The 14,691-nt window shown below is 40.7% G+C and overlaps 1 protein-coding gene and 1 non-coding gene across 2 annotated transcripts in view; both read left to right on the top strand.

Moving 5' to 3' along the window:
• The first annotated feature begins 781 nt into the window (after positions 1 to 781).
• LOC144493220 (U2 spliceosomal RNA) lies at positions 782 to 977 on the top strand. The gene has a single exon (XR_013497692.1). It is a non-coding gene; the product is annotated as a U2 spliceosomal RNA (small nuclear RNA).
• A 401-nt stretch (positions 978 to 1,378) lies between these two features.
• The window catches only part of LOC144492372 (fibrous sheath-interacting protein 2-like), a 42,466-nt gene continuing 29,153 nt past the window's right edge, over positions 1,379 to 14,691 (top strand). Inside the window, exons 1-4 of the mRNA XM_078210370.1 lie at positions 1,379 to 1,706; positions 8,323 to 8,448; positions 10,999 to 11,160; positions 14,572 to 14,661. Of these exons, the coding sequence (XP_078066496.1) occupies positions 1,644 to 1,706; positions 8,323 to 8,448; positions 10,999 to 11,160; positions 14,572 to 14,661 (441 nt within the window). The 5' untranslated portion in view covers positions 1,379 to 1,643. The remainder of the gene's footprint in view (positions 1,707 to 8,322; positions 8,449 to 10,998; positions 11,161 to 14,571; positions 14,662 to 14,691) is intronic.

The following is a 14,691-nucleotide window of genomic DNA, read 5'->3' as shown; positions in this document are numbered from 1 at the left end:
GCCAGAGTGTGGAGACTAGGGGATTTTCACAGTAACTTCATTGCAGTGTGAATTGTTTTTGTACCTTTTGGTACTTTATTCCTAATTTTAAGAAAAGCCAATTAAGTCCAATCAGAGTCCCCACATGAGGGACAAACCAGATCCAAGCTGACAGGACAAGAATATACATCCCATCATGGGCTTGATCAAACAAGATCCAAGTTGACAGGAAGAGGCATTACAACCCTCCCAGGCTCGATCTAACACTTCATCTTAGTGAATATATGATGTGGAGATGCCAACGTTGGACTGGGGTGGGCACAGTAAGAAGTCTCACAACACCAGGTTAAAGTTCAACAGGTTTATTTGCAATCATGAGCTTTCGGAGCACTCCTTACCTGATGAAGGAGCAGTGCTCCAAAAGCTCGTGATTCCAAATAAACCTGTTGGACCTTAACCTGGTGTTGTGGGACTTCTTAGTGAATGTGAGCCTACTTGTAACCCTAATAAAGCTTCATATGTCTCATATGAAGCAATTTTTAAAAGCGGTATCTCGGCCTTATGGCTAAGATGCAAATGAACTCAAGTCTTGGAGGAGGTATTGCTTTCCCTCCTCCAATCAGCTTGGCTCATGTAGATCAGGCCCAGGACAGGGTGATTTTGGTCGCTTGCCCTGTCTTGTCAGCCTGGATCGGAAATGTCTCAACTTGTTGAGACTCTGAATTGGATTTGATTTGATTGAATTGGAAAAGTACAAAAAAAAATACACTTAAAATGTTTGTGGGAATTTGCTGTGTGCAAATTAGCTTCTCGGCCTTTTGGCTAAGATCAAGTGTAGTATGGTCAGCAGCCCATGGTCGGCCGCACTTGGTTGAGGTCATTGGGTTACACTGAAGCTTCATATGTTTCACATGAAGCAATTTTTTAAAGCGGCGTCTCGGCCTTTTGGCTGGGATGCGGGTGGGCTCGAGTCTTGGAGGAGGAACCTCCCCCTTCTCCAATCGGCTTGGCTCATGTAGATCAGGCCCAGGACAGGGTGGTTTGGTCGCTCGCCCTGTCTTGTCAGCCTGGATCTGAAATGTCTCAACTTGTTGAGACTCTGAATTGGATTTGGTTTGATTGAATTGGAAAAGTATTTTTTAAAAATTAGCTGCTGGGTTCCCCATATCATGATGGTGACTGCACTTCAAAACTGGCTGAGGAGCCCGTCGCCCCATCTGGTGGACGTGAAAGAAAACAGGATATAAATTTAGATATAGATCTAAACCAGGAAGCCTTGCCTTCTTTGTTTTAACTTCGGTTGCTAAGGAATGGTTTACCCAGGGTGCCAAGGCCTCGCGGTGTTTGTGTCCTGCTGCCGTTTCCATGGTGACGGGGTAAACATAGCCCTGGTCAAGCTGCTGTTTGTGAATTATTAATGATTGGACATGGCCGGTGCCGGTGGGCAGGTCTGAGTCCTCCCGAGTTTACACACCGCCGTATCGCCACAGAACGCCTCGCCTCGACAGCGGCTAAACGGGCGCCTTAGCAACCAATGCACGAGGCCGCCCGACTCCAGCCCAGAAGGTGTTCCCAGTGAATGTGAGAAAGACCCAGAGCTCTCCCCCCACTCCCTCCCTCCCTCGAACTCTCAGGGCTCCACACCCCATCACACAGCCGCCAACATGAAAGCCTACCTGTCCTCCTACTCCAAGGATGCGGCCATCCGCACCGCCGAGGAGAGAGATGTGAGTATGAGTTTGTTTAGAAAGTTTACCCCATCCTGGAGGCCCCATCAGGTGGCCAGTCCTCACTGATGAGAAGTTCTCCCTTCACAGGTGCTGTCTGACCTGCCGAGGTTTTCCAGCATTTTCAATTTTTGTTTCAGATCCCAGCATCCGCAGTATTTTGCCTTTATATTATACAGATGAACGACTTTACTGGGAGGGAGGGGGGAAGCTAGACAGGAATCTCTTAGGGGTGGGTCATCCAGACTCCTAAGTGTAGGCTCTATTCTCTCTCCACCGATGCTGTTGGACCGGCTGAGGTTTTCCAGCATTTTCTGTTTTTGTCTCTTTGGGATGGGGTTGGTTCGGCTTCAATCGCCGATGGCGGGAGATTGAAATCATCGAAACCCGACAGTGCAGAAGGAGGCCATTTGGTCCATCGAGTCTGCAATCCCACCCAGGCCCTCTCCCCATAACTACATTTTTACCCCGCAAGCTAACCAGGCTCAGTAAGCCTTCATAGGGAGAACCATCCATCTGAGGCACTGCTTTCAATGTCTCGTAAACCTAAATCCCCAGATCACCCCTCTCTCCCACCATTTCCAGATTTACCCCATTCACTGTGTAATTATTACTCTTTTACGAAAGCTGTACCACCTCTTGTGCACTGCAGTGCCACAAGAGGTAGAATGAACCAAGCACCAAGAAACTAACCAATGCTTTGTGCTGATGAATCATTCTGATTTAAGTTGGCAATGCTTCCTTAAAGCTGCTGTCAAACCATCTTGAGATGTGCCCCTCTGGGGGCAATGGATGACACTGCAGATCAGGCTTAGTAAGTAATTCAGAAACCAAGGGAACCCATAAGAGGTTATTGATAAGGTGGAACAATGGGCATAAAATGGCAAATTGAATTTCATATCTGTAAACATGAAGCAGTACAGTCTTCTTAAAAGAGAAAACATTATACGTCAATGGGGTAAAGCTGGATTAGGTGGAAGAGTAGAGTCATCTGGGGATTCAGGTTTACAAGAACCACAGGCCAGTTATGCTGGAATCTATTATTAAGGAAGTCTTAACATTGCACTTAGGCATGGTCTGATTGGAACCAAAATGGTTTTACTAATGGAAATTCCTGCTTCACAAACTTATTAGTTTTTTTGAAGATGTAACTAGTACGGTAGATAAAGAGGAACCAGTAGTTGTAGCATACCTGGATTTCCTAAATGAATTAAAAGTTGCCACCCAAAAGGTTAATAGACAAAATAAGGACTCATGGAATTGGAGTAATATTTTAGCATGAATAGAGGATTGGTTAACACATAGAGAATGGACATAAATAGGGTTTTTCAAGTTGGCAGGCAATGAATAATGGAGTGCCGCAAAGATCAGTGCTGGGCCTTGGATATTTACAATCTATATTAATGACTTAGATGAAGGGGCAGAGGAAATTAATGTATCCAAGTTTGATGATGATACCATGCTAGGTGGAATGGTAAGCTGTGAGGAAGACACAGAGAGGCTACAGAGAGATACAAAAAGGTTAAGTCAGGCAACAAGATAGCAGATGGAGTATAATATAGGGAAATATGAAGTTATTCATTTTAGTCATAAGAATAAAAAAAGCAGAATTTTTTAAACGGTGAGAATCTTTTAAGTCTTTATGCTCAGAGACTTGGGTGTACTCATACATGGAATGCAGAAAGTTAGCATACAGGTACGGCAAACAAAATGGGAAGACATGTTGGTTGGAGTACAAGAATAAAGAATTCTTGCAACAGTTGTACAGGGTTTTGGTGAGACCACATCTGGAATACAGTGTGCAGTTTTGGTCTTCACATTTAAGAAAGGATATGTTTGCATTGGAGGCAGTGCAACAAAGGCTCACTCAATTGATCCCTGGGATGAGGGGATTGTCCTATCATGAGAGGCTGAGTAAACTGGGCTTTTATTGCCTGGAGTTTAGAAGGCTGAGAGGTGATTTTATTTCAATCTACAGAATGGACTCTTGAGAGATTGTTTCTGTTAATTGGGGAATCTAAAATATAGGGGCACTGCCTCAGGACAGGGGCTGATCACTTAGGACTGAGATGAGGATCAATTTCTTCACTCAGAGGTTTGTGAATTTTTTAAATTCTACACCCCAAAGGATTGTAGATGCTCAATCGTTGAACACATTTAGGGCTGTGATAGACTTTTAGTCCCAGGGAATTAAGGGATATGGGGAGTGGTTGGGTAAAAGGAGTTGAAACCCAGGATCAGCCAGATCGTATTGAATGGTGGAGCAGGTTCGATGGGCTGTGTGGTCTACCCCTGAGCACCTATTTCTTATGTTCTTATATTTTTATGATTTCTATATTATTTTTTGTAATTCACTGGAATAGACAAGGAGTCAGCCTTACGTGGTTTCAAAACAAATAATGTATCCAGCATCGAAGAATTTAATTGGATTAGCTGAATTACAATTATTCGAACAGGTTACTTGACAAAGGTACATACAAACAAATAGATGAACATACCAATTAGGAGCAGGAGTAGGACACTCGGCCCTTCGAGCCTGCTGCACAAATCAATAATATCATGGCTGATCTGATTGTAACTTCATGTCCACATTTTGACTTACCACCAATAACCTTTCACCCTCACATTTCAAATGGAAACTTGATGAAATTGTCAGCATGATGTTCCAGGGTCCTACCCCTTTTTTACTGCTTCATGCATTAATGCATATTCTACAACTCCCACTTTAAAAGACTGCCTGTGGATTATACTGATCTCACCAGCTTGTTGAAATTTTTGTTATTTATTGTCCAGATGCTCAAGTGATCCTAAATACCCCTGCATCAGTTAGTTCTGATGATGTCATTAATTGTGGATGTCAATGCTATGGAATTATCACTTGGAACATTCAACAGAGGTGTTTTCATGGTGTTTTTTTTCTCAGTGCCATTGAGGTCTCTATTGCATTTGCCAAGTAATCAGTTGGAGAGTTTCAGGTAGCATTTGCTATTTTGAGATAACGTCATGAGGCTATCTGATTTACCTCTTCAAATTCACCTTACAACTAATTGTACATTAATTTCAGTGATTGGAACACTGGTACATGACAGGTCAACTGTCATTAGGAAACTTATTGATTGAGATCTGAGTCTTGAAGATGTCTGTCGAGTAAAGGGTTAACATCAGAATCACACATGATGTTGATGTAATAATTGTCAAATCACATGATTGGAAGGAGGAGAAGCTCCAACCTCATGGAGAGCTCTAAATGTGTAATCACAAGCTGTAGATGAAGAGAATGGCTTTGAGGAAATAACAGTCTCAACAAGCAGCATATTTTGGCAGAATAGACAATCCCCCAAAACACCATTTAGACCCCGACCACACAATGAAACATGGTGGCAGTGAGTAAAAGACCCAGTGAATATTAAAAATAAGGTACAGGCCTGACAAGAAAAGAGACCCTCGAAGGAAGGACAAAAGAAAAAAGACTCATCCAAGACGCTCGAGCTACAGGTACAGGCTGAGACACAGCAGTCAGCACAGGCCTGTAGCAGCAAACAACAGCACAGAAGCAAGATTATAATTACAAACATCAATATTAAAATACAAGATCCTGGTGGGACAATTTTAAAAGTCATAGGCCACTCGTGGCAAAGCAGAGAAATTCTTAAATTCAAGAATGCTCCCCATTAAACAGAAAGTCATGCTGAAAACTGAAATTAACCTATAAAATGGACCATGTTGCTGATGAGAACTATAGCAGTACTTTCAAAATGAATTTCCAAAATTGTTAACAGGCCTAGGGAAGCTAAAGAGCGAGTATCATACCAACCCATGAGATGATGCTAAACCAATTTGCCTTTTTACACCAAAAGACGTACCTCATCCATTCTTAGATAAAGTCAGGGGTGAAATTGAAATGATGCAGCAGAACGGGTTGTCTCACTGGTGTGCCCACAAAATGGTGTTCAGGAATGGTTATAGTTCCAAAGCCAAAGAGTTGCATAAGAATCTGCATGGGTTTAACTCAACTAAACAAATCAGTGGAATTGAGATTCACCCAATGACCTCAGTGGATGACAGCTTTGTCAGACTAGCCAAGAGTACTTTATTTATCAAATTTGATGTAAACAATCGATTTTGGTAGTTGACTTTGAACAAAGAATGCAGATTGATGACCATATATGTAATGCCATTCAGTCATTATTGTTTCAATAGAGTGCTGCCTGGGACAGTGGCCACTCCAGAAGTTTCCTGGAGTTATGCTTCATACTGTAGAAGGCATGGATGGTCTAATTATGCCATATGGATGACATACTTATACCTGACTCCATGAGAGAATAGCACAATTGCAGAGTCAGAGTTGTGCTGAGAGTCTTACGGGTTGCAGGCCTAGTATTAAATGAAAAATGTGAGTTTGTCAAACCTATGATCAAATTTCTAGATCACATAGTACAAACCCCTGAAATCACATCTGATCGGAACCCTAAGAACATAACCGAACTTCAAAGATTCCTTAATATGGCCAACTAAATAGGCAAATTTGTACCAAATTTAGCAGAGGTCAACAGCTCTTGAGACAAGATTTGAAGTTTGAAGACTTTTACTGTAATAAACAAATCAAAAGCAACAATATCTAGTCACTATTCAGTCGATAGCTTAGGCTTTAAACTACAAAAAAGCTTCCTTTAACTTTTAAAACAACCGAAAACCATCACTACAGTTATACTTTTTATTTTGTCCCTTAAGTAGATACTTTATTCTCCTGGAACCAGTTCAAAGCTATTCTCCGGTCCTGCTGACCTGCTTCCTTTTCCCTTTCCCAGCCGGATAACTTCCAATCCTGAACTGACTTTCAAGGTGACAGTTATTCTGAAGATTCCTCTCTCTAACCATTGCTAGGTGAATCTTCTAGCCTTGTTTAAATCCTCATGAAGTTGATAACTTCAACCTAAGTGTGAGCTCCTACCTGCAATCCTGTATGGTGAATGATAAAGATTGAATTTTCTCTGCTTAAGATGTAGGTGAAAAAGCGTCATATGGACTCAAAATGTTAACTCAGTCAAGCACTTTCTGTTTTTATTTCAGATTTCTAGCACCCACAGTGTTTTGCTTTTAGTGTTTCACTCAGGTTCAGTGATATTTTTAAAACCCCTGTAAGCCAATGCGATAATGGCTTGCTCTGACCTCTTTTCCACTAAAGCTCTGCTACATTGTAGCATGGATCACATGGCCCTTGCATTCAGGTAGAATTGCTAATTAGCTATCCTCTGGCCCCTATCTTGGAATTAAATAGACAGTTTAAAATATAACTATTTATAAAAACTTAACATTCCCAACACCTCCCTATGAAACTCGGAGACTAATAGTCTACCCGCAGTTAGCACAGTGTCCTTGCAATTGTGCGAACATCTTGTACCTTCTTTCCAGTAGAAAAACCTGATCCCCAATTTAACCTTTAACAACCATGCCACGCGGGCTTGTTGTTGGGCTGAATTCAGAACATTCCTCTATTTTATTTTAAATAGACAATCCCAAAACATGAAAACCTTATAAACTTTATATTTGTAACAATGGACACAGGCTGAACATTACTAAACTGATAGTATGACTTTTTAGAATCTAGTAAGTGCTTTATAATGAAATTACCCTGTCTGGACTTTTGTATCCATTAATTATTCCACAAGTTCAGTGCTAAGAAAGGCTGCATTTTTGGAAATGTCATTCTTTGGGTAAAATGTGAAATTGAGGCTGCACCTGCCAATTTCAGTGAATCAGAAATGCAATTACCATCCCACGATGCTATTGAAGAAGAGCCAAGAGTAACAATAATGTCTTGGCCAACACTCTTTACTCAACCAAAACACTGATGATTGACTTATCAGTTATGTTGTTGCTGGTTTGAGAATGGCAAGCTGTATTTGCACATCAGTCATTGCCTTTGAAAGAATAGATCCCAAACACTTCATAGTCCATGAGCAGAAAATAATTATTTCTAAAAGTAATATTGTGAGAAGCACTTTCAAATGTCTCAGTGTGATAACACTATGTCAATGTAATACTAAAGAAATCCAAAGGTAACTGTTAATATCAGTACAACACTAGTGGAAGTGCATCTCTTAGGATGATCGTATGAGCAGCTCATGATTGTGTTGTTTATGAATTCATAGAAACTCTACAGTGCAGAAGGAGACCATTCAGTCCCTCGAGTCTGCACCGACAACAATCCCACCCAGGCCCTATCCCCGCTTAGCTACCCTTACCTTAGTTAGAATCCCTCTAATGTATCACATCTCGGGACATTAAGGGTTAATTTAGCATTGTCCAATCAATCTAATCGGCACATCTTTGGACTGTGGGAGGAAACCCACGCAGACATGGGGAGAATGTGCAAACTCCACAAAGAGAGTGAGCCAAGTTGGGAATCAAACTCAGGTCCTTGGATCTGTGAGGTAGCAGTGCTAACCACTGTGCCACTGTGAAGCAGACATAAGGAAGCTATAACATAGTGACACCTCTGGTTTATAATAATTGGGATACTGTGGATTCTGTGGATTTTATGTGTAAAGTTCCAAAGCACAACTTCGCCTTATCCAGAAATAAATCAACTCAAATGTACTTTTTTGATCTACAGTGTATGAGCAGTAAAGCAATCATAGGGGCAGGATCAAAAGAACTTTTGAATTTGCCACTAGGGGCCAAGCTACCCTTACTTCCAGGTAGTGGAGTTTTGCTGTACACAACAACCCTGGGTGAAAAGGTAAGCTAAGAAGTAAAAATCTAATTCATATTCACAGAACTTGCAAACCTAATCAGTGGCAGACAAGCTAAGTTGTTTGGATATGGCATTTGAAGATAAATTTATTAATCTTGAACACTTTTGTGTGATGCCATTTATGACATTTATTAACCTTGATCACTTGTGTAATGCCATTGAATGTTTTATGGTAGTGCATCCTGACAACTGGCATTGACTACCATAGCTATTTGATTCCATTGCCTTCTCAGAATTTTTTTGGAGGGTCACTAGGTCCCTGTTGTGTAGATGATATCTCCCTTGCTCTCAGTTTCTTGCACCAAGGCCTCCAGTGCAATGTGAGAAAACCATGGAAGCCACTTGTTACATTGTTTTGTTATTATTGAGCATTCCCCAAGTCAAAATCATCTTGAGGATGACATCCAGCACATGCTCCAGATAAAATTCATCTCCTTAACTGTGTAGACTGGTTTTAATAGTGCAGGCTAACTTTAATTAATGCTAGTCTCACGATTCTGCAATTCTGCACCTCCTGCCCAATCATACAGCCACTGAACGGTACGCTTAGTATTGGTTGCATAACAATCATTTAATTAGCTTTCAGCACAAGCTGCATTAATGTCTAAATATCTTCCCCTTGTTTCTCCTGCTGGTTTGTTCTTTCTGGAAGATCTATGATTGTTTTGGTAAAACGCCAAGGAAGATGCTGGGGGTATTTGATGATTTTCTGTTTTATAATGTTGCCTCTCCATCTCCATGTTGGTAAAACACTCAGAAACATCCTATGGTCTACATTGCTTTACATCCTCATGGCAGCAACTCCCATCACAACCTGTCTCATCTAGCCTTAAATAGCTCAGCTTTGTCTGCAGTTGTAATCGCAAGAAGATCATAATTTCACTGAATTCTATTTGATCACACAGACACATCTCAAAATAAGGCATTTTGCACTTTGTTTTGTACCTCAGAAAATGAATTGTCTCAGATGTTGTTATTGGTCTCACAGAGACCAATAACTTCCAAAAGAACTGAAGAACAAAATTTCACCATTTCACACTATCTGTTTAAAAGTTTAATTCACTCACTAAAATAGCCACTTAATTACCTTCACCACTGATAGACCCTTAATAAAAGAGACTTTAACCAGGCTGCTTTCAATAAACTCAGAATGATTGATTTATTATAAAACAATTTCTTTTCAAACAAGTTGTAAGAACTGGTTAACATGCAAATGTACTTCAAAAGTGTAACTAGCCCCTTTTTAAAAATACCGCAGACACACACGCACATGCACACGACAAACAGATTGGGTCTCTGCAGAGATTGACTTTGGAGGATGGGCTTTATAAACGAAGAATAAAGTTCACAACTTTTCGACACTCTTGATCTGTAGCTCCCTCATATGAAGACATCTGGTTGCAGTAGATGTATTGAGGTTCCCACCAATGGAGCTTTGGCGTGGAGGAGAATATAGACAGAGTTTGTTCAATTCTCAGCTTTTTGGGCTTTCAAAGTTATATCCACAAGTTTCACCCAGATGAGGATTCTCTGACAAATTGATAACCACACACGGAATTTCATGCAAGTCAGGGCAACCTTCTTGGCTTATTTCCCATAGCTAAGTTCAAACAACAGGTTCAAAACTTAAAGCTCCTTTGTTTGGCAATTTGCAGTAAATCATTAGCCTTTTTTTTAAACCAGTTTTTTCCCTATCAGTTAAACTAATTGCAGTTCAAATGTACCACACTGATAAGGTAACTAATATCATGTGATTTCTTAGAAAAGGCAAGCTTGTTGGCAGTCCAAGGTGAACATATAATCTTTAAAAATAAATAATACTATGAGTTTCCATATTTTAAAAGAAAAATACAGTTTGTGAAGATATGGTTTTCCCAACAACAGGCAGCTAATAAATCAAATTTTAAAAAGGTATTTTCGCATCAACTAATGCAATCAAAATACATCTTTCAAAACACTTTTACTTGCAGATATGTAGCATTACAGGAATAACCGTACAGACACTCCCAACTCTCCAGCAGATTCACTTCTCCCTGCTGCACAAGGTCAAAATGTCCAGTGTCCTTCAACAATCGATCCATTCAGTCTGAGTTTTCTGGATGTGATTATCACCAGCAAGGCACATCTTAATGACTCTCCATTCCTTAAATCACCAAGAACCCTTATTGTTCTGTTTCCTTCCTTCTGGACAGAAAGTGAACTCCCGTAAGCATCCCACTTGGTTGTTAATGGAAATTATTCACTTGCTTCCACACATCAGTAGTTTTTTTGCCTCTGCATCTCAAACAGCAGCTGTTCTTTTTCAGTGAAATGCAGTGAAAAATGTTAAAATTGGCATCCCACACTTCAGTGGGCTTCTGTTTGAGTTTCTCCCCCTACGGCAGCCGGATGGCATGGGTATATCTCCAAACTGAGGTGTTTATCATGACTTGACTTCACCACCCGCTTTTTCAGAATGTTTTGTTTCCCTGAATTAAAGTTAAAGGGTTTTGCGTTCATGATGATGCATAACTCCTAAAAATGTCTTCATTTCAGCTTCACCAGCCATCTAGTGAGTTCAACCTCACAGACCCCAATTTGCATCTGTTAAAACTCAACTACCAAAGCCTTCATGATCCTTATTTGAATGGCTACTACAGACGTAAAGACATACTGAAAAAGTTAAAAAATCAGGGGCTTATCACAGAAAACAACAAGGTAATTAAATGCTGATAATGTCATCCTAATTTTGAATCCTAATTTATTTTTCCAAACGTGCCTTATGGCAAAGTGACAGATTTGAAAATTTTCATTGTGTAACATGTTACAGGCGGTGTGTCAATTATTTGCTTTTATATTTGACTTTGAACAGGAAGATGGGATAATGGGAACAAGTAGTATAAAACATTCATTGCTGCTTGGGAGACCCTGTTGTGCAGAAGCTGTGTTGGGAGATAAATATTGGTTGGAACAATAAAGGCTTGCATGACCTGGCACGGTGGCACAGTGGTAAGCACTGCTGTCTCACAGCGCCAGGGACCCAGGTTCAATTCTGGCCTTGGGTCACTGTCTGTGCGGAGTTTGCACTTTCTCACGTGTCTGAGTGGGTTTCCTCCGGGCGCTCCGGTTTCCTCCTACAGTCCAAAGATGCGCGGGTTAGCATGATTGGCCATACTAAATTGCCCCTAGTGCCAGCGGAATTAGCAGGGTAAATGTATGGAGTTATGAGAATTGGGCCTGGGTGGGATGTGGTCGGTACAGACTCGATGGACCGAATGGCCTCCTTCTGTACTGTAGGGATTCTATGAAATTATTATAGCAAATCATTACTTTTTTAAACTGATAGAATAAACCACACTGGACGCGGTGAGGCGCCCGTCTTTGCCGCTCCGGATTCGGGGATCTGAACTTTCGATCAGCTAAGGACAACGGTGGCCATCGCCTGTCCCCTCGGAATGGCATTCACCTATCTCTTAGGACTGATTGACCCATGGTTAACTGCTGTTTTCAGCCTTCAAAGTTCTCGTTTAAATATTTGCTACTACCACCAAGATCTGCATCTGTGACAGCTCCACCCGGGCCCGCACCTTGGGCTTCCATGTTCACCGCATCAACCCTCCTACCCGTCACAGCCTAGACCCTGTGGGCTCTGCATTGCTGGCAATGGCCGGGCATGGGCCTGACGTTCCAGTTTCCGGGCTAGTTTGATTTGGCAGGTGAGTTGTTACATACTCCTTAGCGGATTCCAACTTCCATGGCCACCGTCCTGCTGTCTACATCAATCAACAACATTTGTGGGGTCTGATGAGTGTCGGTATCGGGCGCCTTAACCCAGCGTTTGGTTCATCCTGCAGCGTTGTATATATTGATGATTTGGATTTGACTGCAGGAGGCGTGACTGGAAAATTTACAGGTAACACAAAAATCACCCATGTAGTTGATAATGAAGAGGATAGTTGTGGATGATATCAATGGTTTTGGCTGGTTTGGGAGGAAGAGTGACACTTAGAATTCAATCTGGAGAAGTGTGAGATAATACATCTGGGGAGGACAAACAAAATGCTGAGTAGATGCAATGGCCATGCTGAATTCTCCCTCAGTGTACAGATGCCGGAGTGTGGCAACTGGGGGATTTTCACAGTAACTTGCAGTGTTAATGTAAGCCTACTAGTGCCACTAATAAATAAACTTTAAAACTTTAAGCTCTGGTCATGATATTAGAGGAAGGACATAACTGTGCTGGAGAGAGTACAGAGGAGATTTACAAGAATGTTGCCAGGGCTTGAAAATTGCAGCTATTAGGAAAGATTAGGTAGACTGTCCTGAACAGAGAAGGCTGCTTGAGGTGCACAAAATTATGAGGGGCTTAGATAGAGTAGCCAAAAATGACTTGTTTTCCCTCGAGGAGCAGTCAATTACTAGGGGCCACAGATATAAGATGATTGGTAGAAGGCTTAGAGAGGATATTGGAAAAACCCTTTCACCCAGAGGATAGGAGCTGTCTGAAATTTGCTACCTGGATTACTGGTTGAGGCAGAAACATTCAGCTCATTGAAAAGGTACTTGGATCTGCACCTGAAGTGCTGTAACCTGCAATGTGCTGGAAGATGGGCTTAGAACATGTAGTTAATTTCTTTCAGCTGGTGCAGACATGATGGGCTGAATACCCTCTGTCTGTGCTGCAACTTTTCTATGGTTCTAATTTCAGACTTCTAAATGGAATTTAAATTCCACCTGCTAAACTGGTGGGATTTGAATTCTAGTTCCCAGAGCATTAGCCTGAGCCTTTGGATGATTGTTTCAGTGACATTATGAAACACCACTGTTTTCCCCATATTTTTTAATTTGTTGCTGTTCAGTGGGACATGCCCTTTAACTACAAGCAGTAGCCTTTTGAATGCTTTCACTTTGTGGGATAACCTATTCCTTACTTGATCTGAACTTGGGGGCACTTGGCTGGGAATGGAATCTACCCTGCAATCTGCTAACATATGGGCTCCCCAATGCCAGGATCTTCCATCCTTCCCACACTAGTTTTACAAAGTGGAATGAGTGTGAATGTAAAATGACCAAGAACTGATCCATCAGTTCCCTGCCGGTGCTATGATGTTTTGTTTGTAGTGGTGGAAGAAACATAAAAGAGGTTTACCCACATTAGAACAGGTACTGTATAAATAGCATGCAAATAATGGAAATATGCATCCAACATATACTCCACTCTACCACAAATGTAATTCATCTGATTCCCTTAAAAGCTTTTATGCAAAAAAGCACAGCCTCAAACTATAACTTATTGAATGCATAGCTGTTAGTGTTTCTTTTGAATTAATACCAGCAGTACTTCACCTCACATTGAGAAAGTCTCCTTAAGATTTCCTCTTCTGATTCACAGTTGACATGTTCTAGAAAATGACAGGAAGCCAAGACAAAGCATACACAGTATGAGATAATTATATTTGTAGGTCACGGTGCCATTAATTTTATTGATTTGCATTTCCCAGAAATGCTTTTGTTATTGTTTAAATGCCATGTTTGTACAAACAACTGAATTGGAAACAGTTCTATATTGTTTAAATTTTCTAAATTTCCTTTTAAAGATATGACAACTTCTAAGTTCTTAATAGTGTGGAAATCAACAGCCTAGTTTGTTGGTATAATCAGGGGGATGGAATAAAAGTGAACAAATGCAGAACCAAGCATGTCATGGCACAAATAGATATCATTCAAATTTCAAAGCACAGACTGTGTGAAAGACCCTTTGAAGTTTGAAGTTTAGTTATTAGTGTCACAAGTACGCTTATATTAACACTGCAATGAAGTTACTGTGAAAATCCCCTCTTTATTTTGGAAAAATATCATACCCCCATCAAAGCCTGAATATATAAAAAATAAGGAAAATGTTATTAGAATTTATATTTGAATGGTCAACAATTGAAGCTGCCATGATTATACAACATTATACGCTAACACTGTTTTCTTTGATCCTAATCCTATTTCTCATAAATGGTCCTCAGGAATGACAGAATGATAGCCAATGTTATTTGCAGTTTCTTAACTAATGATAAGCTATATTCCATTATGATTGAAAAACTCATTTGCATTTAGTGAATTCTTTCTGCTCTTTTTCAGATCATATGTACCCTGAAGGAATTTAATCAGTACAGACAGTACCTAACCAGTATCAAAATAGACTTTGAAAGGAAATATGCACAAGAACAGGTGAGTTTAAAAAATGTTTTTGAACCAAAG

This window comes from Mustelus asterias, chromosome 4 (assembly GCF_964213995.1).
Source record: "Mustelus asterias chromosome 4, sMusAst1.hap1.1, whole genome shotgun sequence".
NCBI lineage: Eukaryota > Metazoa > Chordata > Chondrichthyes > Carcharhiniformes > Triakidae > Mustelus > Mustelus asterias.
Note: the sequence above shows the minus strand (reverse complement) of the source record. Positions and strands in the feature narration are given on the sequence as shown.